The 25,996-nt window shown below is 38.1% G+C and overlaps 1 protein-coding gene across 5 annotated transcripts in view; it reads right to left on the bottom strand.

The window, feature by feature from the left end:
- Window positions 1–3,078: 3,078 nt before the first annotated feature.
- EMSY (EMSY transcriptional repressor, BRCA2 interacting) overlaps window positions 3,079–25,996 on the bottom strand; it is a 42,132-nt gene continuing 19,214 nt past the window's right edge. Inside the window, exons 8-20 of one of the 5 annotated variants that reach the window (XM_066571960.1) lie at window positions 24,243–24,518; window positions 21,963–22,112; window positions 20,036–20,209; window positions 17,478–17,614; window positions 15,717–15,890; window positions 14,614–14,812; window positions 13,153–13,317; window positions 12,736–12,894; window positions 10,990–11,049; window positions 9,808–9,959; window positions 7,796–8,359; window positions 6,443–6,811; window positions 3,079–4,808 (exon numbers count right to left, since the gene is read on the bottom strand). In XM_066571960.1, coding sequence (XP_066428057.1) covers window positions 4,614–4,808; window positions 6,443–6,811; window positions 7,796–8,359; window positions 9,808–9,959; window positions 10,990–11,049; window positions 12,736–12,894; window positions 13,153–13,317; window positions 14,614–14,812; window positions 15,717–15,890; window positions 17,478–17,614; window positions 20,036–20,209; window positions 21,963–22,112; window positions 24,243–24,518 — 2,774 coding nt within the window. In that variant the 3' untranslated portion in view covers window positions 3,079–4,613. Of the gene's footprint in view, window positions 4,809–6,442; window positions 6,956–7,795; window positions 8,360–9,807; window positions 9,960–10,989; window positions 11,050–12,735; window positions 12,895–13,152; window positions 13,318–14,613; window positions 14,813–15,716; window positions 15,891–17,477; window positions 17,615–20,035; window positions 20,210–21,962; window positions 22,113–24,242; window positions 24,519–25,996 lie in introns of all 5 variants that reach the window. The other 4 variants (XM_066571961.1, XM_066571964.1, XM_066571963.1 and 1 more) reach the window with 4 other exon arrangements.

Raw genomic sequence — 25,996 nt, 5'->3', positions numbered from 1 at the left:
TTTTAACACTTCAGCAACTTTTTACCAAAGTACAGTGAAAACACCACCCCCCAAACCTATCCAAGATGATCAACTATCTCTGCATGCCAGTCATAGCTCTACACGCCTCAAGGTACTACCAAGTTCTCCTTTTTTTTCTCAGTTTGAATCCTTAGCATACTAATGCAACTCTCAATTGCCAATATTGGAGATACAAGACCAGTAGATTTCAAACTGCAGCATCTGTGCTGATTGCAGAGAAAAGACTGCAAATGATAGAAAATACTATACCCCTTGTCAACCCCAGTTAACTATCCTCAATCTTACAACTGGTTTTTTTTTTTTTTTCAAGATTTTTTTTTTCCTGTCAGTGTCAAGGTCCTGGCACAGCTTCCCCAGAGAAGCTGCCCCATCCCTGGAAGTGTTCAAGGCCAGGCTGGACAGAACTTGGAGCAACCTAGTAGAAGGTGTCCCTGCCCATGGCTGGAGTGTTGAACTGGATGAGTTTTAAGTTCCATTCCAACCCAAATCATTTTGATGATGATACTGTGCCTCTATACCAGACTGAAATGCCCCAATAACAATTTCTTCTTGCAACAGAACCCACAAATACACCTAAAGGTACCTCTTCCCTAACTTTCTCTTTGATAAGCTATGTTAACCTCTAAATTTATCATAAGGTGTTTCTTTTCTGCTGGAAGAAAACAGATTCAAAGATTCTCAGGACAGACTTGGAGTAGGGGAAAAAACTCAGTCCCACAGTCTGGACGGAAGCCATGCACATGTAAACATACTTCATGGTTTACTTCAAAACTTAGGGAAAGGAGCCAACCATAGACACGCAGGTGCTAAACATACTTTTTTTCCAATACAGGCAAAACCCAAAGCAGTATTTTTCTAGTTCATTATTCTATATTATGACCAGTTTTCTCTGGATTCAATGTTGCCAAGCTGAAATCATCTGCCTTTGTGGGGATGCACAACGACCTTCACCTGTGAAATCATTAGACTTCAGGAACTATTTCTGCATTAAAAACAAAAGCATATCGTCTCTATTCAAAATTTTTGATTTTTTAAAGAAGGTTTTAGATAGATGGTTTTGGTTTTTTTGTTTTTGTTTTGTTTTTTTTTAAATCCCATTGATTTAATCATTTATGCTGTTCAAAGGGTCCTAAGGGCCTTTTTTCTATTTTTCCCTGAAATTTCAAAAGCTCAGGGCTTTGTTTTGTAAGTCGGAGAAAGACTGAGACTGAAAATACAGTTACACAATGGTTTAACTTTTCCAGAAAAGATGCAGTCTTCTGTGATTCCCTGCATTTTTAAAGGACACATAAATTCCCCCTAGTTTCAGTACTTCCTCTAACTTGAGTTCACTTTCTTAGCATCCTTTTTTTGAAAATCCATGTGTGTTGCTGCAGCACCAGAGCACATTCATTTAACTGCTGAATTCCAAGCAACTCATTAATGCCATTTCACTTGCTCTACAATTTATCCACATTTTTCTGATAAGATACAAGCCTATAAGATACAAGCCTACTAATTCCCAGGACCAAAAATTATCACAACCATACCTACTCCTTCTTCCATTCCAAGAAAGGACATCAAATTAATTTCAGGAATGAAGATGCAGCTTATGAGGGACATGGGATATGCAAATATTGTTTTACATTCTGATGGTTTATTTTTAGCAGTTTGATGATATTTATAGGGCTGTGAGAAGTGGATACATGGCTACAGGGGGATGAAGTATCCTAAGGGCAGGTAGGAAAAAAGCTGCACATCTGGCAGGCAGGACAAGAGAACAGGCCTGGAGTTCACGCAAAGGAGAGAAGGCCAAATGCTCCAAGCACCTTACCTTACTGTCCTTATAAAAATAATGTTAAAAAACACCCCAACTGTATCTACCCTACATTTTAGCTCATCTTGTCTATTTCTTATTTCTAAAGGTATTCATATGATGAAGTGCTGAAACACACAAATTCAATAAAAGAATCTGAAGAAAAACAAGTTGAAATTTGGGAAAGCAGCAAGAGAAGAATGTCAAGAATGAACACACTGATTACCAAAGTTCCTCCTTCTAAATTTCTCACATCACCCCTAGATATCCCCACCATGTGCTTCAACTTGACAACCTTAAATCAATCCCTTCTCACAGAAACATGAAAAGCTTTAAGATGTTATACAACCTGCTGTCTTCAAGGAACTGTCAAATAGTCCACTAGAGTTGACTATAGTGATGATTTTGCTCCAGTCATCACTAAAGAGGCAAACAAAAGTCTTACATAAAACATCAGAATAAACTGGACCACAACTCAACAACAGAGTGAATCCATTAGGTGTTCAATTCAACTTACACTATTTCTTGATATCTATTTTTGGCTGGGGAGAGCATATGCCTTCACCTAAAACTGAAACTTAGGGCAATGTTTTTAGTTGTTAGTTGTAAGTGTTTAAGAAAGTCTTGCTCTCTCTTATATTCTCATGGCCTTCCAGTCCTACATATACCAGGGATGCTCAAAGCACTTCAAGAACCCAGGTGACAATGAAAATTTGATCCAAGCCAGAAGAACTGTGTGTGTCACCTGCTTTGGACCCTTCACTACTGGGTATGGAAATACAGACCACTCCTTATGCTGACTTATGCAAAGCACAACAGACTGTCCACTGTCAATGACATCAGTATTAAGGCTCTTTTTGTCATCCTGTAGCAATGGGGAACTTTCACAACTTAGAGCATAACTTCTTCACTTTTGTTGATTGCTGTGGTTTCATTAAAACAAGAGTAAAATCTCCTGAATAGTTATCAAAACCCTAACTACCTACAATGACATACTGGCAGGGTTATTATTTAACTAAAGAAAGGAATGTGGAATGTTTCATTTAAACATATTATTCTCTTCAATCCTGAGCAGTATGGACATCAGAATCCAAACCAATACTTATTTCAATACGAAGGTAACACAAAAATTGTAAGTTTCATAACCCATTATTCCAGTATTCCCATGTCAAATGTGTCAGGACATTTCTCCACAATTACATTCTACACTATTTTAGAACTAACACTGATGGAAAAAGAAGACAGAAGGAAAAAGAAGTATATGAAGATCCCAGTGACTTAGTTTATAAGACAGCTGACATTAGAGAAAACCAAGAGCCCCCTCTAGGGGTTACTGGAAGTTCTAACATAGGTGGATTCAGAACAGCTTAGATAATGGTTTTCAGGGTTTGTATTTTTCAGTTTGAGTTACTCCAGTTGGAATTCAACCTTAACTACGATATCAATAGTAAAATGACAATTTAAAAAGAAAAGACTGACGCAAAAAGCTGTATTAGATTTTGGATGAAATCTACTTACAGTACTTCAGCACCAAAACGTGGGCAGTTAGGCTTATACATTTATATACAATTAAATGATGTCAAAGTCATAAAATGCTTAGTTATTTATAATGAAATCTATACAAAACAGTTAAAAACATGGTTTTATATACATTTTGAAAAGAAAAAAGTATTGTCTCGATTATTTAAAACTGGTTCTCTTGTCCCATCTGAACCCAAACCGCTCTCTGTGACTTGTAACTACCACAAAACCCCAATGTATTGCTTCAACAAGCCAAGGCATAAGGCTAATTTTGGAAACCCACCATTGTACACCCATTTAAGCTTTTAAAGTCCCCAAATGGTCAATTTTAAAAACAGCATGTAAGAGTAAAATATAGATTTTTAGAAGTCTTAGCTCACTTCTAAATTCTTAAGTTCAACTTGGAAAGATGTTGAACTATTTATCCCCAATTTTGAAAAACTGATTATAGCAAAATGCACCTCCTTCTCCCTGGTTTGTACTAGAATTAATACAACTGCCTGTTTCACAGGAACTTTTTTCAACAACTTGTCTCACTTTAAATTTCATATTTAAATAAATAATCAAAGGTTAACTAGAGTAGATGAGCATTTTGTATGCTTATGGCAGAAAGAAATGCCTCATCTACTATTACCCTACATCTTGTAAAGCATGAAAACAAAACTCCACTAGCAAATCCACTTTGCTACCAGTTAGCAGTTTTGCTTATTTCCAAACATTCACCAACAAGAATTTTAAAAAATATTCTAAGCTTTTGAAAAAAATTTTTAAGTGAGCATGAGTGCAAGAAAGCCAACCAACTCCAAAATTCCTGGGGCTTTTCCAGCACTGTCAGAGACATTTTTTCTCTCACATGCTATTTGAAAATAAAAAAAATTATTGAATGTTTTCTTTTTTTTAATGGTGTTTTGCTCAACAGCTAAAAAGATACAGCAAAATAATGATCCCTTTTCACTTAAAGCTGTTTCAGTATCTGGGCAAGGGCTTCAATAGCACAAGCTGTAGAATTCATTACAGATTTGTTTCTGAACAGGAGTACATTCCACTGTCACAGGTTTACTAAATCTTGGTACCTACATCTTCTCTTCTTTTTTTTTCCAAAACCATTTTTAAGATTCAGCTTTTGCAATACTGTCTTGTTAAAACCTACTGATGCTTCAAGAGTCCAATGAACAATTCTAATAGGCAAAGTGCTCTAAGACATCACAATAGAAGGGCATCTTGGATGCTCAAAAATCCCAAGATATTTTAAAGTACACTCCAGTGTCTCTATTCCTTAGGACTGTTCAAGAGAACTTTGAGAGGGGCTGGGCTCAGTGCCATCCTCAGTGCTGCTGTCCACATCTTGCTCCATTGCTGTCTCCTCATCATCGAGGCGCTGACTGGTGAAGTTGTTGAGCTCCAGGAGCCCGCTGGGTTCCACCACCACATTGGAGCTGGAGTGACAAGGGATGGGATAGTGAGGGATAGTCTGAAAGAAAGAAAATATTTAAGTTTAATGAACAATATTGAAGGTAAAGGCATCTGTGCAAGCACAGATTTGTGGAAAAGGGATTATTTGGTCTCCAAGGACAATTTTCCCTAGCTGAGGCTTCAAAGCAGCCTTTCACTGGATTGGGTTTTGAAAGGTAAAATTTGAATAATCTTGCTCTCCAGGCCTTTGATCTTCCCTAAAGGTCTGTGACAGCATAACCAATGCCCATCATCCACCATTCTGCAAACCCAAAGCAGAGATAATATTTTCTTCAGCCTGATCTTTTTTAGACAAGACATGGTGATAAGAGAATAACCTGAGTTAAAATGACTCACAAGGACCATGGAGTCCAACTCCTGGCCCTGCACAGGACAACCCCAAGAATCCCACCAGGCAGTGCATTGTCCAAGCACTCCAGGAGGATTATGTTTCTTGTGTACAACAGAGTTCAAGCTCTGGCCCTGCTCAGAGCTGCAGCTCAGAGGCTGAGGAAACACAATTGCTATTTATTTCTATTATTATTATTATTATTATTATTATTATTATTATTATTATTATTATTATTATTATTATTGTTGTTGTTGTTATGTTTATTTTTACTTGTACTTTCACAGGTTAAAAAGCTAAATCTGTGACTTCATACAACTGAAATTCTGGGCAATAATTGACTTTTTAAACAGCTCATAGCATGCCACAATGATAAATAGCACCAATTCTCAAAAGATACAGGTTTGAAGTAAAACAGAAATCTATCTTTGTCTATATAAGGAGGACTAAAAATGAATACAGAACTGGTAATTGCTACAAAAGATAAGTTAGCCCCAGTAAAGACTTCACAAAGTATCATGAAAAAATTGAAATCTTTGTACACAAATTGTTTCCCACATCAGAAGTATTTTCACTGTAACACAAGCATGATACCTATTAAAACAATTTCAGTCCACACTACTATTTGTGTGAACATAAGCCATACCAACTTGTCTACAAAAATTCACATTACACCACTTGGAAAACTTATATACACTCCTCAGTTGACACTGTGACAACTTATTACAACATAAACCATCATATTTAAGGCAGCAGAATCAACGAAAATATCAAGCATAGCAGTTAGGAAATGATTCAAAGCATTTAGGCTAAAGATCAATAGTAATTTTATCTCAGAAGTGCTCTTACCCTAAGTGAAGTTAAAAAGTTTTCTTCTGATTTCAGACCTTATTTGCTGAACCTTTCCAGTAAGCAAAGCCTACAATGTCAATAATTTTACACTCAGAAGCAACTTTAATAGATAGTATAAAGGATTCTAGAACATAACTCCATACTAAGTGTTGAAGCAGTTTTAAGCATTGCAAATGAAAGTACTTTGCAAAATGGGATGAGTTTGGTTGTTTTCTTAGAAGAAGGAAGACACTGAGGACATAGTAAATGATACACAGTACTAGAGAAACCTGAGCCCTATTAAGAAGAATTACACTTCAATGTAGCAATTGATTACAAGCTAAGAGTAGAAACAGAACCAAAACCTGGGGAATAAACCCAGGAGTACTCAAACATCATTCAGTGACTATCATCGCATCAGACACGTGTTTGCTGTGCTCAATCTTTGCCTTATTTGCTCAGTCTTCTCTTACCTGGACAACAATTTCTGAAGAGCTCTCTTCAGCTTTCTTTTGTGATATATTCTGAATGTGTATAAACTGGTTTGTTGTAGGTATTCCTCGTGCCTCGAGTTTCCTCTCTGTTAAAGTAGGACCAACAGCAGGAGGACTTGAGCTGGATTCTGCATGTGTCTGTTGCTGGGGGATGGAAGGTGCCGTCATCCCTACTGCAGCCACCCTCGGGCCCTGGGTACAAGGTGACGACTCTGCTTCACTAGCAGCTGTACTAGTGGACGTGGCCTTGTTTGGGGGATCCACTACCGTGTGCTCTATGTTTGCATCAATCTGAGCTTCCACCATAGACACTCTCAATATATCTGCTACTGATGTCTCCGTGGATGCCTGCATGGGAAATAGGCTGGTAACCAGCAATGCCTGTTTGGGCACAGAACTGCCACCTGCTACCTTTGAAACAAAAGGAGGCTCGTGCCCCTCTAAAGTTAGCTCTGTAACAGTGGATCCTTGCATTACAGTTAGATGTTGCACCTGAAAATCAAATTTTTGTTGTGCATATTACAGTTAATATATTTTTTATTGAAATCCTCATCAAAATTTCTAAGGAAAGAATGGCACAAACAACATACTTGCTAGTAGGAAGACAATTGAAACTCAGTGTTTTAACAAAGGAATTAGCAATGATAGGGCAACAGTTAATTGAAGCCTGGGGAAAAGCAGCTTTTTAGGCTGCTAGATAAGGATTGTAGCAGTATAATACCACAGCAGCGTAATTTTCCTTTGGGATTTACAGCCCCCTGGTATGTTTGCTAGTTGTCACATCTATTCCTGAAAGGGCCAAAAAAATTGTACTTTTCTGGAGTTAGTCAAACTACATTTTTTCCCATGTTCCTCAGTCTCTGCCTTTTTCCCTCCCAAGGAAAATCAAAATACTCCTGTACGTGAAAGCCATATAACTTCAGGAAGATGTAAACCATAAAGGAAGAGGAACAATGGAGAGCCTTAGGAGACTGCAGTGTATTCACCTTTATTTCTACAGAAATAAAAAGTGCTACGGGAATGGAAATTACGAATGCGTCATTATCTAAAAATTAAAAGAAAATAACTAGGGACAAATTCCGTGCACCAGTGGTGGCTGAAATTAAGAAAAACTGTCCAACAAAATACATTTGTGAGCTCTATGGATTTTTCCCCTATAACATGTGCTTCTCTCTCCTAGTGTCAACCTTCTGCTGGGCTAATTACTACCAGCGGAATGAGGGATTCTCTCTTGCCAGGACAAAACACTGCTAACAGCGACAGGGTCGGTGTTTTATTTTTTTTTTCCTTGAACAGCGACGTGTATTTTGCATGCTATCAATATTCCGTTACCTGGCTTGCTGGCTGTTTCTCTGAAGAGGCAGGTAGCTGCATTTGACTCTGGGGGGGCTGGGGTTGCACGTAGATTTTTTGTGCCGTTGGTGCCTGTTGCAGTTTGGGCAGCTGCTGCGTGGTTTTTACTGCAAGCACCTGTACTACAGTTTGCTGTGGCTGTGCCACTAAGGTAGGGAGTTGCCTTTCTTTGGCCATCATATGATGTGGGGGGTGCTGTGCATCTGGTTTGGTCTGTGCTTGCTCTTGCTGCAGGGGGGTTAGCTTTTGATGCCTTATGGAAAGTTGGGGCATTTGTGGGAGTTTGTGCTGGATTTGATCAGCCTGCAGGTGGATTGTCTGCTTCTGCTTAGTCTGGAAACACTGCAGAGTTTTCACTTGCAGTTGAGTCTGTTCCAGCTGTGGCTGACTCAGTTTTTGCTGCTTTTGTGCCTGCGATTGTGTCAGGGCAGATCTGTAAAACAGGCCAGTCTGAGGATCTAAGGTGTCCATCTCTTCCACTTCTCCCTCCTCAGTTCCAAGTTGTTCACTGTGTTTGGTAAATGCAGTGTGACTGCTTAAGGCCTTAAGAAGAAGAATTTAGAGCAAGTTAGTAAAGAGAAATATAAGAACAGAAATAGAAATAATAGAAATGTTATAGAATAATTTTTATAGAAATAAATCTTAATGTTTCAAATGGACTACTTTAACTTTTTTTACCATTACAGACTTCCAATGCATGTATAAAAAGATACTCTTACATGGGTATTTCACAATATATAAGCAATCAAGATCTATTATTATAATGTTAAACTGTGATACATCTCTATGTGAGAACATGAGCTTCACAACTAACCCTCTGTTGGATTATGTGGATCTTGCTTGTTTCAGACTGAGGCTCAAAGCTCCCTAAGGTTGCCTGGCAGTTGGATATGAAACAGCAGGGAGTAGCAGGTGGCTGAGTCAGCAGCTCCTCATTCAAGCTAGAGTCTCTATGCAGAATAATTTTTTATTCTGCCTCTTGAAAGCCTAATCATCTTCTCTAGGGTCTCTTCTGCAGGGCCCCCCTACAGGCTGTCCTATTTTAGCAGAGATCCTCTCTTCTTCTTCCTTTCTCAAAATTGCATTGCAATTTTTCTTGGACATTACACAAACATTTGTCTTTTTGAAGGAATGAGCAACCTATGCTTTGTAAACCAAAATGTATAAATGCACTGAAAAATGGTGTTAGCAAGATCAAACAGCCTAATACACCTGTAAAAATATACTGCCTGACATGAGTTTTTAACTCTAATGCAGTACTGTTCTGGACTGCAGCTGAAGTTCCACAAGTTAAAGCACTGCAGAGTTGAGCAGGTCCTGATCAAAGTCATTCAAGTGGTTTCAGCAAGACTTCACCACAAGCTGCACTTCTTGTTTGAATAGTTTAGAATCCCCACAGTCCTGATCTAAATATGATCTGAGTTTTTGATTCAGAGAAGCTTTCCTATCCACAAACTAAAGACATCAAATGGAAAAGATACTACGTGCTCTGTATACTGACCAGTTTCCATTTCAGCCGTCTTCCCTCTACACTATCACCAATATAACCTAATGAGGTCAGGCCACTGCAATACTGCAACCACCCTCACCATCAAAACACAGCCACAGAATGGTTTGGCTTGGAAAAGACCTTAATGACCACCTAGTCCAACACCCCTGCCATGGGCAGGGACATCTTCCACTAGACCAGGTTGCTCCAAGTCCTGTCCAACCTGGCCCTGAACACTTCCAGGGATGGGGTATCCACAACTTCCCTAAGCAGCCCATGCCTATGCCTCACTACCCCTACAGTAAAGAATTTATTTCTAATATTTGATCTAAACCTCCTCTCCTTTGGCTACTGAAGTGGTATTAAAATAATTTATTTGCCTGTATGCTGAACATTTTTGGTGGCAGCACCATGATACATCCATTCAGAATAAGCCCTGGTCCTAGGCAATTTATATGACCTAGTGGTGTTTATAGCCTTCTGGGAAAAGAAAGGATCCAACCTGCTGCATGATATGGGTAATGGCGCCAGTGGAGGATGCAGGAATAGATTTCACCACAACAGAAGTCTGCGTTGCTGTCTGGGACTGAGCCACGTGCTGCACCAGAGTCCTCTGGGGCTGAGATGACTGGTGGGGCTGGGACCGATGACTGACTGAAAGTAAAGAGGTCAGTGGCACTTCTCCAGAACTAACTGCAGGAACTTCAACTGTCTGCTTTGCAGTTAAGCTTCAACTGAAAGCATACATGAGTGAAAAAGATCTAAGCATGGAAAATGTTTTTTACTGTGTGCTAGTGTCAGCCTTCATGATCTATTCTGAGAAACCTCTTAAACTGAGATTTTGCTTTTGTCTGTTTCCTAACGACACTTGGTCCAAACCTCCTCTGGCCACCCTTTCCCAATACATCAATTTTGCAAGCAGAGTTTATATGTGATGTTCAGCTGGGTTCTTTATACAGCACTAGAATATTGCTGTAGAACACAAGTTATTATGTCGTTTTTACACTGTTAAAAGCACGTCCACAATTGACTGCAATTACGAACAGCAAGCCTTGCTCACCAGGTGAGCATAAACTAAATTTGGAAAATTAACAAGATTAGATTAGCAAAAGAAGATAGATTAGAAAATGTTTGGGTTTTATTAAAGCAAATGAGGCTGATCAGAAATGATAGATCAAAAAACGTAGACCTTGTTATGGGTCTATGTCACTTTTGAGAACAGATCTAACTTGAGTTACAGAGCTATAGTTATAGGCCTGTAATTAAACAGTGGATTGATAGAAAAATCATGTGCTGCTGAGGGAAAAAAAAAACCAGAAAAATTCTATATTCCAATCACTGACAGGATATGAATCCAAATCTCTTTATGTCTGTCCATACTAACATGCAAATATTTGTGTAATCTAATTTCTTAGTTACAAAGTATTTAATCACCGAAGGAGAACAAGCAAAGTTTAAACTCAGTTGTAACGTAACTTAAAATTAAAAAATTTCTAGTGACCTTCCCGAAATGTCTTTTTTAAAGAAAGGTCAAATTTTGAATTAATATAATAATTTTACTTTCTCACTCCAAGAAAGTTGGTTTACATCAATACTGGCCTGCATGCTGTGCCAGATTTATCCTGGATATCTCCCAACAATTCCTACACAATTGAAAACTTAATTTAAAAATAAAGTTTCTAACCTATATGGTTGTGTAGATATTCTTCCGAATGTGAACCAATACAGTGTTGTCTTCCTGAGTCTGCAGACAGACAAAAAACGGCGACACTAAGATGTGTGAATTGTTCCCTTCATCTCATGAGGAAGCACACTCTGAATCCCAGCTCCCAAATCCTTTGGTCTAGGCGCATGCAGGACACTTCTCAACAGACTATAGGTTCTTTACTATCTTACTACTGAATTTTTAGCAGAAAATATAGCTATGTGGGTTACTGATAAATTCAGAGAAGCACGAATCAAACCAAAAAGAAACTCAGTTACTTGCATTCCTTGGCAATGTTCAGAGAAACTGGGGGAAGGGACAAAAACCTAAGTGCAAAATAACCAGTTTAGTGCTGCAGCAGAACCTGCTGCTGCCAGCCCATAGGAGTCTGCACTTCTCTGGAAGATTGCCACATTTCAAATCAATGTTTACAGAAATTCTAATATTTAAAACAGTATCTCCATATCTCCAGGAAATTTTTAGCCATTGCACTTTGTATGGTTTCTAAGAAAAAAGAAAAGTACTGAAGTCTACAAAGACACTAACTGTAATTTTCCATCCTCCCTGCAAAAGGCCCTCTTGTACATCAATTTTCACAGCAAGACCCATCAAAAACTGGAACCTTGAAGAGAAGCCCAATGCACAACATCTGTATCAGTGAAGATATTTGACTGCTAATTGGAAAGCACTTTAACACCATTTATTATACTTTGGAGTTTGTTCTAAAGGAGATCCAAGGGAACATGATTCAAATATTTGAAATTGAAGCCAGATACAGTAAGTGCTATTCAAAAGAAAAATAATAACATCCCCCCAGCCCAAATTTCACACAACTTAAATTCAGGCCATTCAAGGGATGGGAGCAAGGGGAAGAGTAGAGAACAAAATGAAAAAATCAGATTAGACATTTAGCACTAAAATCATGGAGCTACAGATATGTAGTAATACAGTTTAATACAATTAAGTTTTATTTCTCTTTTCCAATGTAGAATTTGTTTTTGCTTTCATTTTCCAAATAATATAGAGGCCAACAATATGGGTTTAAGAAATGAAAATGGGAAACAGGTAATCTGATCCTTTCATGTATGTATGGGAAAGTGTCTCATAGCTAGTGTTCTGGGGTAGTAGGGAATATCAGAGAGACAAGAGAAAGGACTTACACAAAATGGATGTCCAAATAGGAGTCAAGAATTTAAAGAGATGAATTTAAGTAACTTATATATTTTAGAAGGGCATATTTATTAGTTCAAGGCTTTCTTGAAAATGAAGAAACTGGGGCTACATTACCCTGTTAAATGCACACCTTGCTTTAAGTCGGGACTAAATGGATTTTAACAAACTCAATGTCTGACTCATTTCAGTAAGTACAAAATCTAGCCTATGGTTCCTCTAGCTTAATTTTCTACTTTCTTCTTACTGCACATTTTCCTTTCAGGGTGCTGGGACAGTCTGTCTTCTACGTCCAGGGAATGGAAAATCTACTCAAGTGGGCTATCTTGAAGCAACCACTCTGTTTCAGTTAGAAACATTCTCCCCTGTGGCCCAGCAAGGCAGATGCAATCTCTGTCCCCTGCACAGGGTCTCAGGAGTGGAAGAAAATACTCATTTCCTCTACAGAAAATTACAGCAAAAACACAAAAGTAAAACCTATTGTAAGAAAACTCTAAAATTAAGTCCTCAGACTTCAACTGCAAAGCCACCCTCACACTAACCTTAGACACTTACCAGTTGTGATATATTCAGCCACTAGTTCTGACTCTACAACAGCAATTGAAGGGCTTTCTGGAGAATGCCTCTTTTCTTGAGTCATCTGGATTGGAACAGCCATTTGGCTCAAGTCAATGGTAGGCTGCCTTGGCTTTGATTCCAACTTTTCCTTCACTGCTTTAGAAGAAAGGCAAAGCATAAAATCAATGCTAATACATAAACCTTCACAATAAAATAAACCTACAATATAAATGTACTAGTTTAATTAAATATAGTGAACACTATAGATGCAAACAAACTGATACAGGATAAAAAAGAAGGAATCAAGTTGATTCAAGATAAGTGCTTTTCAATTACAAAACTTATTACAAAAAGCCTGCTTAAGCAAAAAATAACCTCTGAAGTTATCCTAAACAATCTTATGGGTTTTCAGACCTGTTGTCTGCTGAAGTTCCAGCAAAGCTTTTATTGTGGAAGTAGCTGACTGAGATTCACTGGATACATCCTGGTAAATTATTGTAGGGTTTGTGTCCACAGGAATTTCATGTTCTGACCAATCCTGACTTCTTGAGGCAATCACATGGACTACAGGCTGAGAATCTGTTTGCAAAAAAACCAAAGGCACATCATAAAATCATGGAATGGTTTGGGTTGGAAGAAACCTGAAAGCTCATCTCATTCCAACCCCCTGCCAAGGGCAGGGACACCTTTCACTAGACCTGGTTGCTCCAAGCCATGTCTGACCTGGCCTTGGACACTTTCAGGGATGAGGCAGCCACAGCTTCTCTGGGCAACCTGTGCCAGTTCAAGTCATCATACAACCATTTTGGGTTGGAGGGCTCTCATCCAACTTCTTGCTTTAAAGGAGGGTGATAATTCAAAATTATACCAAATTACTCATTACTTATTAGTTTTGAACATTGCCAAGGATGCATACTCTCATTCTGCAACACTTTAGTTTCTATTTCAATTGATTCTTGAAGTAAAACACTGTTGATGTTATGAACAGTTTCCAGCAAAAAACCAAAAGTTCTCTATCTTAGTTTTTTGTAGAAGATTTTGTTTGAAAAATCAAGCAGGTTTGTTTGTATGTTGAATTTGCCTTGGATTAAACTTTTTTTCCAGAAAGTTTTAGCAGTTCAGGTGATCAACATGTATTCAGTATTCTCAACTAACAGCACCTAAATTTTGGTAAGTTGGTTGAATCTTCAGAACTTTTTTAAAACTTACTTAGATGGCCATATAGACCAACAGTTACGAAATTATATAGAAAAGGTACAAAGGTTTCACTGAGACACTTGCTTTAATTTGCTGTACTGATAAGTGTCATGGTCACTCCCAAACACAGGTTGGATTTTGTTTATGCCCTATTATTTACTGCTCCTCTTACACACAAAGAGCTGGATCTGTATCATGGCTTGAAGCCAGGGCAGAATTCCCATCAGGATGTACGTCTGCTATATGTCCTGATGCATGTACACATCTATAAAAGGACCAAGATCTGTGCTGGTCCCATGGCAGCTTTCAGACATGCAGCAGAGAGATGCTTTGATACAATCTGGAAAGGCAGTGGCAGAGCATGGACTGCCAAAATAACCTCCATAACTTGCTACCCTGCCCACCTCTGGCAGACTCTGCAGGAAGAGGGAACAGATTGCATTCTAACAGCAAGTTGGAGCCCAGCAAGACACCTTTATCACCACTCTTCACGATTAATGAAAGCATATAGTAAGTAGCTCAAAAGAAAGAAAAATATAAAAGTACGGGAACAACGGTGCTTCACGGCAAACAGGTGGGGTGAAACCTGTGCTAAAAGGAGACACATAGAGCTCTCTGGAGCAAGCTGGCATGCTTGGAAGACAGTCCACTCATACATTATGTGACACCAACACAGACCTTGAGAGCTCTGGGAAGACTCTGTAGAAGAAGAACTACTGTCAGTGTAGGTTTGTGGTTCTTCTTTAACTTCCGGGAGAGATGAGTTTCCTGTCTCTGCTACCCTTGAAGCCTGCTGTAACGTTTCAGTCACCAGCTGTCTGGTTTGTTCACTCACAACTGTTGCTTGAAATGTCACTGGCTTTGGTTTTATGAGGACCTAATTAGAAAGGTAAATTTTGTTTATAGTAAAAGCACTCAAGAAAACAGATCTGAGCAATCAGAGTACAGGGTGCCATTCAGATCTATGTACACCACCTACATACTATTAATATTTTACTTAGAAAGTCTACCTCTAAATTCAGCAACTTTGATTATAAACCAAAAAGTCCAAGTAAATGGCAATGCACAAGAATGTGCTTCTCACTCAGTAATTGGAAGTGTTTAACACAATAAACCACTAAACAGTTATTTTTCAGGACTAGATAAAACCAGTGTGGTAAGAGAAAGCTATGCAAGTGAGCTGGAACATGCACTGCACTGATAAGGACAAGCACTTCCACAATAAATACAGTCTTGAACAACCAAAACACACAAAATGTTACATCTCATAAAAGCTTAGTTCTTCCAAATACTAAGTGCAGCCAGAGAAAAAGCTGAAACTGAAAGCATCCAGAAATAAGCCAGATTCTCTGTATACAGCCCCACCAACTACACAAGGTTGCAGGGACAGCCAGAACAGGTATTAAGCAGAAAATAAACTTCAATAAAACCTCAGATTTGATGAATGACCTATGTCCAGATTCTGCATCTTTATTTCTAATGGTCTAAACCATCAGCTGTAAGATGTAAACAAGTATCTGGAGCCATGGCCAGACAGTTTCAGCTCCAGAAAAGGCTTAGTAAATCTTTTTGGCTTGCTCTAGGCCTTCACAAAAAGCTAACAAATGCAGATACTGTGCTTGAGAAATCAGGATCGAGGCCACCTCATTACGCCACTAATTCTCATTCCCCACAGATATATATTAAACCTGGAACAAATGAGGAAACACATTGAAAAATTATTTACTTCCCATTAAAATTTAGGGGTACATTCCAAAAAATGAAAGGGGTCCTCACTGTACCTGTGTTTTCCCTTGTTGACCATAAACAATTTTAGTTGGGATGATTTTGGTGGCTGGCTGGACCGTGGACCCTATTCCTTTTGGCTGTGTAACAATCATTTTTGTGATGGGTCTTGTGGCAGTGATGATAGCAGGTTTTGCTCCTGCTGGCACTGCCTGAATAGTTTTCTCCCCCTGTAGAGAAGTCAAAGTTTACAGATTAACTTAATGGAATTGTTCAGTGAGACCCAATTTTCCAAAAAAAATATAGTTATATGTGAGTGTGTGTACCATGAAATAAATCTGCTGCTACAACTACATTTATTTGATAGAAAACACATTACACAATCAAGAACAAAAAACCCCTATGGTTTTGAATGGAAAAAGCTACCAAAATCCACTTTTCCATTACCTTATCTTTCAAGTAGCTCTGAAGGGGTGAATAAAAAGAAGTAACTAAAAGACATGGAAGTTTTTAAAATTGGAACTTTCTTCAAATCCTTCACACATGTTTTTTAAAGACCACGAATTTCTGTTAACACTAAGTTTGGCAAGACATCTACAAAACTTGAACTGAGATTCTAAAAAAAGATTTAAATTGAGATTCTAAAACATCATTTAAATATAGATTTTTTGCATTGTCTGCAGGACCAAGATATTAATTACGCATGGACTTTTTTCAATTAAAAGTTCACTTCATCAAAAAATCCAGATTCACAGCACTTTCACAGGAATCATTCAACTACAGAATAGTGTTTACATATGACTAGACTCCTGATAGCTTAAGAAGAGCAAAGACATTGAGCATGTCCTGATAGCTTAAGAAGAGCAAAGACATTGAGCATGATTTTTTAAGCTCTGCATAGTAACAAACCAAGTGAGTAGCACAGTAGTAGCCAGTTCCTACCAACATTCATGAAATAGCTGGAAATCCCACCATACGTGTTTCAAAAATACCATCCCATTTTGGTAGCTACTATTGTGTAACATCATAATATTTGCACTTGTCTGCAAATACACCTTTAATTCTAAAACTAGGGAAGTTCAAAACTTAAAAAAAACCCCATAAAAGATTAAAAAAAACCCTTTCTGCTACTCAAGCAGCCTTTTAAATTTTTACAGGAATAAGATATTAAATCTCACAGTTTTATCTAGGAACATTGATCATTTTTATTTATTAGTACTTACAGATAAGCTCAGTTGATGCCAGAAACTTAATTTTATTCTTGGGTATACCTCAGATTACCCAAAAAATAATTCACCACTATGCACTACCCAGGGCACAGGATGCCACAATGTTACACACCACGTTAACTGAAAGTGGTTCCCCTACTGTGAGGTCAGTTTATTTCTGCCCTTTATACCCAAATGAAAAATAGCTGGAGATGCAAGTTATTAACACAGGACCCTGGTTCTCACTGGAGCAAACAGGCTAAATTATTCTAGTAATTTTCATCTCATTCTCACTTAGCAAATAGGCTAAATTATTCTAGTAATTTTCATCCACTTATTTGCTCCAGCAATACAAAATCATTATCCATGGGAAAAGAAGTTCTAAAATTTATATTTTCCTTTATCTTTGAAAACATCCCCAGTTTGCTTTAAGCATGTTCTGCAAACCACAGTCAGTTTTTAAAGATCCCTGACATCAAGGCATGCCAGATCTGTTAAGGAGCTCATGCACAGTTTGCTTTTAATTGAGCCTTTAGCAGAATGGAGGACAAGCAGCAGCCACCACACAGCTTGTCACCAGGCTCTTAATTTGAGACTTGAAACACTTACCCCAGCATTCAACAGTGTTGTGACAACATTTTTGCCTGGAAGCCCTTGAATTGTAGTTCCTTTTCCAGTAGTTTTTTGCACAACAATCACATTGGGTTTTGATGTCATTGGTATTGTAGTGATTTTGGTCGTAGTTCCTAAATTTTTGTGGGAAAAAAAATAATGTGCAATTTATCACATTTTGTATATTTCCTTTCACCACAGAAGCTGGTGAGCTATAGAAGAATCATTGTATTTAAATCTGACAGCACATCAAGAAACCAGCAGCATCTGGAGTGGGAATTCATGTTACCCAACTCAGCATGGAAAGATTACATGCCAATTCAAGAAATCTTTCACCTACAGTAAAAACTGGTGTGCCCAGGGGAATGTAATGTATTCTACATTAGGACAGGCAACCCCTTCTCACAAGGTACAGAGCAGACTAACACAGCTTTCTCAAGCAAACATGTAGAACTTGTCAAAGGCTGGAGTTAGGGTGGGATAAGGACATCATTAATACTCAACTCAAGCTCCTATTTGCACAGACAAATACATCCTTGGTACATAGATTCTTCTACAGAGGTCATCTATAGAAGAGTATCTCCAGTCAAGAGAAACACCACCTCTTTCAGTTGTAATGCAAGTGATGAGTAGTGGATTGAAAGAAAGAAAGAAAAAAAAAAGCTATTGTTTCACAACCAGTCCATAAAAGCTAAGTTTAGAAGCGTGTTGGTTTTGTGTTTTTTGCTGGTTTGTGTTTCTTTCTTCTTTTGTGATTTTTGGGGGGCTTTTTTTCTTTTTTGGTTAGTTGTTTTGGGGTTTTTTTTTTTTTGTCTTGTTTTGGTTTTTTTTGTGTTTTGTTTGTTTCTTTGTTTTTTGAAGAGCTGACCTGGCTATAGCTATTCCTATGTTAGTATTTAATTAGTTCCATTCCCTTTATCAGGTTTTTAGTTACCTGCACTGACAGGTAATTCTGGTCAGCCTTCCAGAGTCTACAAAAGTCCATACACTGGAATCAGTCATCAGTGCTATCAGACTACCATTGCAGTAGCTACTCAATGTTGATGATACTGTTGATGATGTTGTAGCTACTCAATGATAAAAAGCTACAGCTTTTTATCACAATTTCTCCTTTCTCCAGAGGAAAACACCATTCAGTCACAACGGAGCTGCAAACCCAAGGATTCCCTTTACTACCTTCTACTCAGTAGTCATGCCTGTAAATTCTTCACAACCTATTTCAGATTAACAATTCTACCAATTCTGGGAAAGGGAAGACATGTTGAGACAAGATTATGATTTATTTAATCCTACTGACTTCAGAGGCATCTAAAGACTGCTCCCTTAGCAAAAACAATTAAGCAAACAAAAAGAAAAAAGCAGGCATGATTTCCAAACTTGTGTTCTTTCAGGACAACCACTATTATCCTCATCAGGATCACTCACAGGTTTCCCCACATTAGCTGCTGCTCAGGAGAATACTTCCACTTGTGTATAATTTATTACAAGTGTATATTACAAGATATTGTCTTAATAATTCACTATACCCACAACAGGCTAAAAAAAATTTACTTGTTGCCAAAGAAGATGCTGTATCATCAGTAAATATAATTCTGTGGAAATCAAAACCTGTAAAACTGCTCTACCAGATTACAGCCCAAGAGTGCATTTACTGGATGGCTTGAGCAGCACCTTGCAGTGACTGGAGCTGGCTGGTGCCATGTTGGGTCTTTGCTCAACAAAGTCCTAAATTATACAAGAAATTGTCACCGTTATCAGTGTGCTTGGTCCTGGTCCCAAAGAAACCCTATCTTCAGAGATGATAGAACCACCAAATGATTTGTGTTGGAAGGGACCTAGAAGCTCATCCAGTTCCACCCTTGTCAAGGGCAGGGACATCTTCCACTACACCAGTGCTCCAGGCCCCATCCAACCTGGCCTTGAACACTTCCAGGGTTGGGGCAGCCACAGCTTTTCTGGGAAACCTCTACCAGCACATAACCAGCAGGGAGACCAATGGCTAATCAGCAGTCTAACAAAGGTAACCAGCACAGTCTGCACAAAGCTGGGAGGGAAAGCTTAAAGGAAACATGGCCTAAAGGAAAGACAGGCTGCCACTGGTAAAATACCAAAATAAGGTGGAGACTGCATGGCTGAGTTTAACATACACAGTACATTTTTATTCCGGTTCTTTGGATATGCAGTGGAACAGAGAAGGGCAGCACTGAGATTATAAAATGTTTTGAATTTGGGCCAATAGTGTTTTCTGATCTTTCTGTCCTCTGTACAACATACCCCACCCCACATTTCTCTTTCCTCCCAGTTTTCCTTCACATTTGCTGTTTTCCTTCTTAAACATAAGAACTACCACAATCCTTAAGAACACTCCACCTTCCAACTTCTACCTATTACCTTCTTCTTCATGCTCAAGCTATTTTCCTTCTGAATTCTCCAATAAAGGTACTAATAACTATTCGAGCATGTAACCCACAGAAAAGCCCTGAACAATTAAAGCAAGCCCAAAGTTACTTTTGAAATAAAAGTCTTACCAGTAACAACAGTACTCATATGCCTACCAGAAACAATATTACTGCTGATGATCTTTCCTCCTAGAGTAGCCAGGGATTTTGGTACTACAGTAATGATGCTACCACTTGTCGTTTTCACATAAGTAGCAGCCCCTGGAGTTCCAGCCATCCGAGCTCCCAGAGAGGGGCTTACTGTTGGCCGTGTATAAGTTGCTTGAGTTCCTGTTTTAAAGAGAGAGAAAAAAAGAGTTCACTCTTACAACACAATCCTCTACTAATGTTTGTGGAAAAAATATGTTAGTTTAGGAGAAAAGTGTCAGATTTATTTGAAGATATCCCAGCCTGCAATCTACTACCACCCTTTAAATTCTTAATTCTTAATTCTTCTAGTAATTTTTAAATCCACAGAGCAATATTCAAGTATATACTAAATTTAAATTGAACATAACAGTCTTCTGAGTATTTTAACAAATGTTCCATGACTGCCTTATTTTAATTCATGTCCTTGTGTGCAAGACTGTAATTTTTAATAGATGTGCAGATTCTGCCTGTAGGTTTGCCTCTTGCTCCCTTAGATGCCCAGGAGTCAGGCATCTGATGACACAAACAGAACTCATCCCTTCCTCTCAGGAACGACACTTCTCCTATATGATAGATTGCTTAAAAAGAGAACTACCAATGTTTAGTTTAAGTAACACCCTTAGAAAAAATATTTGCAACAATGATGTTATTTTATGGACTTAGCATACAGCAGCACAAAAGAAACCTCTCAACACAGTATAAATGCTGGTTTTTAGAACTAGTCCTTTTCTGAAATGCAAAGAGAACTGAGTCCACAAAAGAAACTTGTTAAAAAATAACAACAGCTACACAAACACTGAAATTCCATTTTGCTTGTAATGCTGGAGATAGTGCCCTTAATTGCTAAAGATCAAAGAGGAAAGCAGTTTTTTCATCCAGAAAGATGTGTTCACATCCAAGAGAGTACAATACAGATCTTACCAATGAAATGAAACTGCAAAACATTTGTTTTTTCTAATGCACTCAAAAATGTACCTGTGGGCTACTTTAAAAGTTATAAACAGAGTATTAATCATTAGTTTATGCTAAGGACATGAGGAGATGGCCTCAAGTTGCACCAGGAGAGGTTCAGGAAGGATATTATGAAAAAATTGCTCACGGGTAGGGTGGTCAGACATTGGAACAAGCTGCCCAGGAAAGTGGTAGAATCAACATCCCTGGAAGCATTCAAAAAGCCATGTGGATGTGGCACTTGGGACAAGGTTTTTAGTGGTGAACACGGTGGTGCTGGGTTAATGGTCAGACTTGATGATTTTAGAGGGCTTTTCCAACCATAACAATTTCATGGTTCTAATATTCCCAGCCCATGCTAAAAAAAATAAGGAAATGAAGAGTTTTCTGAAAACCAGGATAAAGCTACCTTTTAAGTTTTCCTCATGCAAGTTTACCATCAGAACAGTCTGCATTATTATCTATTAGAAACACAAATACAACCAGATGCTCAGAAAAACACTGGGAGCTTAAATTTTAATTTACTGGTCTTTTTATAAATTCACTGCAGGACTATGAGCAAGTCACATTTCTTTTGAAGTCCATCTATGCAAAACAGGAATGGTGCTGACCTGTCTGCTTGAGTTAAATCAGTATAAATCATGTAATATAAGGTACTACAGAAGTGCAAAGTATCTGTATAGATTGCATAAAAACTTCCTTAAAAATAAACCCAGTGGGGAAGGAACATTGGTATTTTTGTGTACCAATTCCAACAGTGGAATAAAAGAGCACTCAGTGAAAAAATCCTGAACTAGAATATAAAACAACAGGATTGTGAATGTGCTGTTGTGCCCACTGTTCAGAAGAGGTAAGTGCCTTTTTTTTTAACCCTAGGAAACCATGCTTGATCACCTGTATGTCTGGATTTACCCTCCCTTCCCTTCTCAGAGCCATAACTTACCAGTGGGAGTAGTGACCAGTTTAGTTGTCATGATAGTCCCATTACTGCTAACCACCATAATGGGTGAATTGCTACTGCTGGGCAAGGTCGCTGTAACTGGTTTGGGAAGGATTTTACTGGGCTGCACCTGTTGAGTGATTATTTTAACACCTAGGAAAGGAGAAAGGTCACTGTTAAAATACAGGCACGATAAGTTACTTTCTGAAATGCTTTCTCAGACCAAGGCCTAGTGGGCAAGTAGCCCCACAAGGCTTCAATTCTGAGCCCACATATTCTTGATAATGAAAAAAATTATTTACTTTTTGAGTTTGGTTTTTTGGGTTTTTTTTTTGCTTAGTTTTAGTTGGGTTTTGTTTGTTTTGCAATACCAAGAAAGTCATCATCTTTGCCTTTCATGTGCCTGTTTCAGTTCTTAGCTACTTTCACTGTCCGTTCCATCACTGATTTGTTGATGTTATTTTTTATTTTTCCTGGTACATGATACAAAAAACCAGAACTTTCCCAGGAGCCAACAGGTTACAACCAAGACTGAATAGGTTCATATACTATGAACCATCTAGAAGCAAAGTAATTCTTCATCAATTCAGTCTATAAATCCTAATGTGTCATAAGCCCAAACAAACTTTACCATCCTGAATAAATTATAAAACATTTCTGTACAAGGAGTATTAGTGACTATAAGGAAGCAACTGTGACACTGGCTAGGGAAGGTTACTTAAGTAAACTGCTCACTTTCCCCTTGATTTACTGGTCATCTTAAAGCCACAAAGATATTTGGCTTAAGCTATGAGTAGATCAGTAAGAATGAAGGATGAGGGCACCTTAGTACCTCCAGGATTCTGCTCCCTTTCTCTTCATTTTATGTTGGGGAATGGTACCTCTGTAAGATTCACTTCTCAGATTCACTTCTCAGTTGCAAACCAGTGGATTCACAACATCTGTTCAAAAGTACATCCAGGAGATGTGCATCTTATGATCTGTTCCATGATGAGGTAAATGCATGGCATTGTGGTGGCCAAATGCCATGGAACATACAGCCTGAATGAATCCCATCTAGATGAAGCACTTAGGTTTGTACACAAGTATTCCTAGGTGAAAAGTCTTGTCCACTTGAGATGTGGAACATCCTCCAGAGAGGTTTTCTTCTCTCTACACTGACTATAAAAGCAGTACAGAGCAAGTAAGCTCCAAACTGAAAGAGAAATTGAAGTCTCTGTATCATCCAAACTGGATAAAAAGTAAAGTCTCCATGAAAACTGATTCACACCTTCCAGAAAGAATTGGTATCAGATGCTATTTCCAAAGAAACTTTTAACTAAAAAGCACAATGAGCTGAAATTCATTGTAGAAGATGAGGAAATGAAGCTCACATTGATATTGTTCAGTGGCTGGAAGCCTTTTTTATGTCTTAATTAGTAGCTATTACTTTTCTTAAGCAATGGTCCTATAATCCAAAAGGTAGTTTTATCAAAGGACAGGAGTAGGTAGTTTTATCAAAGGAGTAGGGCTGTTTATTTTTTCATTCCATGGTCTATTTTCATTGTTTGATCTAAATAGTATGATATAAAATAAGATTTTTACTGACTGGATTAAAATAAAATACTGATTTTATATTAATATACATAAAAATACTTTGCACTTTTATAGCACTTATTTGAGAAATGGTTAACTTTGCAAACTTTATTTCTTACTACTTCTTGCTGAGATAAAAACTGTGTGCTACAGCAGAGAGAAGCCAAGAAAGAAAGATAATATGACTTGCCCAAAGTCAGCTGAATGAATCAATATCACAAAAAGAATCCAGTCTAACTTCCAGATCTAATTATTTGTTTTGACAAGTACCTCAAAAGTACGTTTTGATTTCTGGACCAAAGAAAATAATTAAAACATGGAGTAACTTCTTTTTCCAGGTGATATAGTTGAACAACTCTTGGATCTTCAGAAGACTGGTGTGTTTTAGGTTGCCCATCACATTATTTTTGAAGTTATTTACATACCTCTCAACCTCTAAGATAAAAACATATATACCTAAAGCATAGTCTGTAATACCTGAACCAAACAAGAAGAGTGAAAGAACCAAATTCTTTAATTACTCTTATTTGAAAACATTAAAACATCCTTCACTATCTACTTATATTCATGTTTGAAGCCAAATCCTCTACTCAAGAGATCATGCCTTCATGACCACTCCCCCATAAACATCTTGGGGCAGAATTCTGCCCTGCTTTCCTGAGTTGCAGCCAGACCTCATCAACGTGACCCAAGATCAACTCCAACTACCTGATTCCTGTTTGATCTGAATGGTGGGCTTGATGCCAGCTGGCAGCTGAGACTGCTGTGGCTGCTGCTGGGCTGCAGAACACGGCACCAGCTGCTGCTGCGATTGCTGCGATTGCTGCTGCTGCTGTTGGGCCTGCTGGACTTGGTGCAGCTGCTGTTTGGGAGACTGCTGATGCTGTTTGGGAAACTGTGCTAAGATCTGAGTCGGATTCCCAACCAAACCTTTCGGGGAAGGTAGTCTGGTAGAGGCAACTTTAACTGCTGATGTAGATACACCTGTGAAAGAGTAAAGGGTTTAAGATTCACCAGTGCAATGAGAAAGAAAAATACTATAATTTCTAAAATAATCTTACATTTCAATTATCTTTACTACTGAAAAATACATTGATATATGTAAGGAAATAAAGCTCCCATGTAGCAGAAGTGCTCTGTTAGGAGGCAATGGAGCTTCATACAGATTTTCAATGTGGCAGCAGAACAGCAGCTAATGGAAAGACCACAAACCCAGTTTATTTCTGCACCTTTTGTAATACCCATAATTCAATAATATTTTCAAAGTCTCATCTTTAAGCTTCAAGATAGCAAAATACCTATAGAGAAAGTATTTTAAATATAGATATAGATATATTTGTATTTATAAATATTTATAACAATCTAGTTTAGTGGAAGGTGTTTTAGCCCCTGGCAGAGGGGCTGGAACTAGATCTTTAAGGTCCCTTTCAACCCAAAATATTCTGTGATTCAATGATTCTAAAATCACAATTGCAAGAAGTTGGCATTAGGACAATGTCAAATATCAAACCCATCCTCATTGGAAGGGAGTATGTGCTAGCTAAAGAGTTGTTTGGAATTAAAAAAAAAATCAAGTGATTGTATGTAAATTATAAAACTGTGGGCAACCTGTTTTGGGCTGTTAGGTTAGGTGATCTTATAAGCAAAAGTAATTAAAAGAAGTCTGCAGTAAGATGGAAAGACAAAGTTCCCAAATAAATCTTATTACTGATTTCTGTCATTCCCTTACATAGCTGTCACAGCATTTACAGCAAAATCTGACTTTGTATATAATTGTAAACTACACATCCATAAACACCAAAACAGACAAATAAAGTCCATATCTTATGAAGTAATTTTTTAACTAAATCCCAGTTGCAGTGGAAAACAGAAACAGATGGCAGTGATAATGACTGAAATCATAGTAAAGATACAATTTTGGCAATCTAAATAAGCAACCCTTTTCTCACTGCATCATTTAAGGTGACTACACTAGTTCCTTGGGCAGCTCTTTTCATTCATGAGTTTAACTTCACATTTGAAGATATTACCAGTTCATGTCACACAACTTTTCACCAGCATCTTCTGCAATGCCACTGACAGTCTTGGAAAAAAAACTGGTGGAGAGATACTCCACCTAATGTACTTTAGAATTAAAGCCTCCTCCATGATCAAACCCAACTAAGAATCAACAGTTCAAACAATATGAAAGCCTGCTGTGAGCCCTTCTGCTCTACAGATTAACATCTGATTATATCAATATAAGCAATAGGGAAGGAAAATACCTCCTCAGCCTTGATATGGCAATCCAATGTTTTGTGGAATGGAGCAAGAATGGAAAATACAGACCAGGAAAAATTGTGATGTGACACTTGTAATTGTCAGGCAGTTTTTCTTTCAAGTGCTGCTCACTAAGACTCATTCATTCATTCATTCATTCATTCATTCATTCATTCACAGCTTCCCTTTTAAATGCTAGCTGG

The sequence above is a fragment of the Molothrus aeneus genome, chromosome 2 (assembly GCF_037042795.1).
Source record: "Molothrus aeneus isolate 106 chromosome 2, BPBGC_Maene_1.0, whole genome shotgun sequence".
Classification (NCBI taxonomy): Eukaryota; Metazoa; Chordata; class Aves; order Passeriformes; family Icteridae; genus Molothrus; species Molothrus aeneus.
Note: the sequence above shows the minus strand (reverse complement) of the source record. Positions and strands in the feature narration are given on the sequence as shown.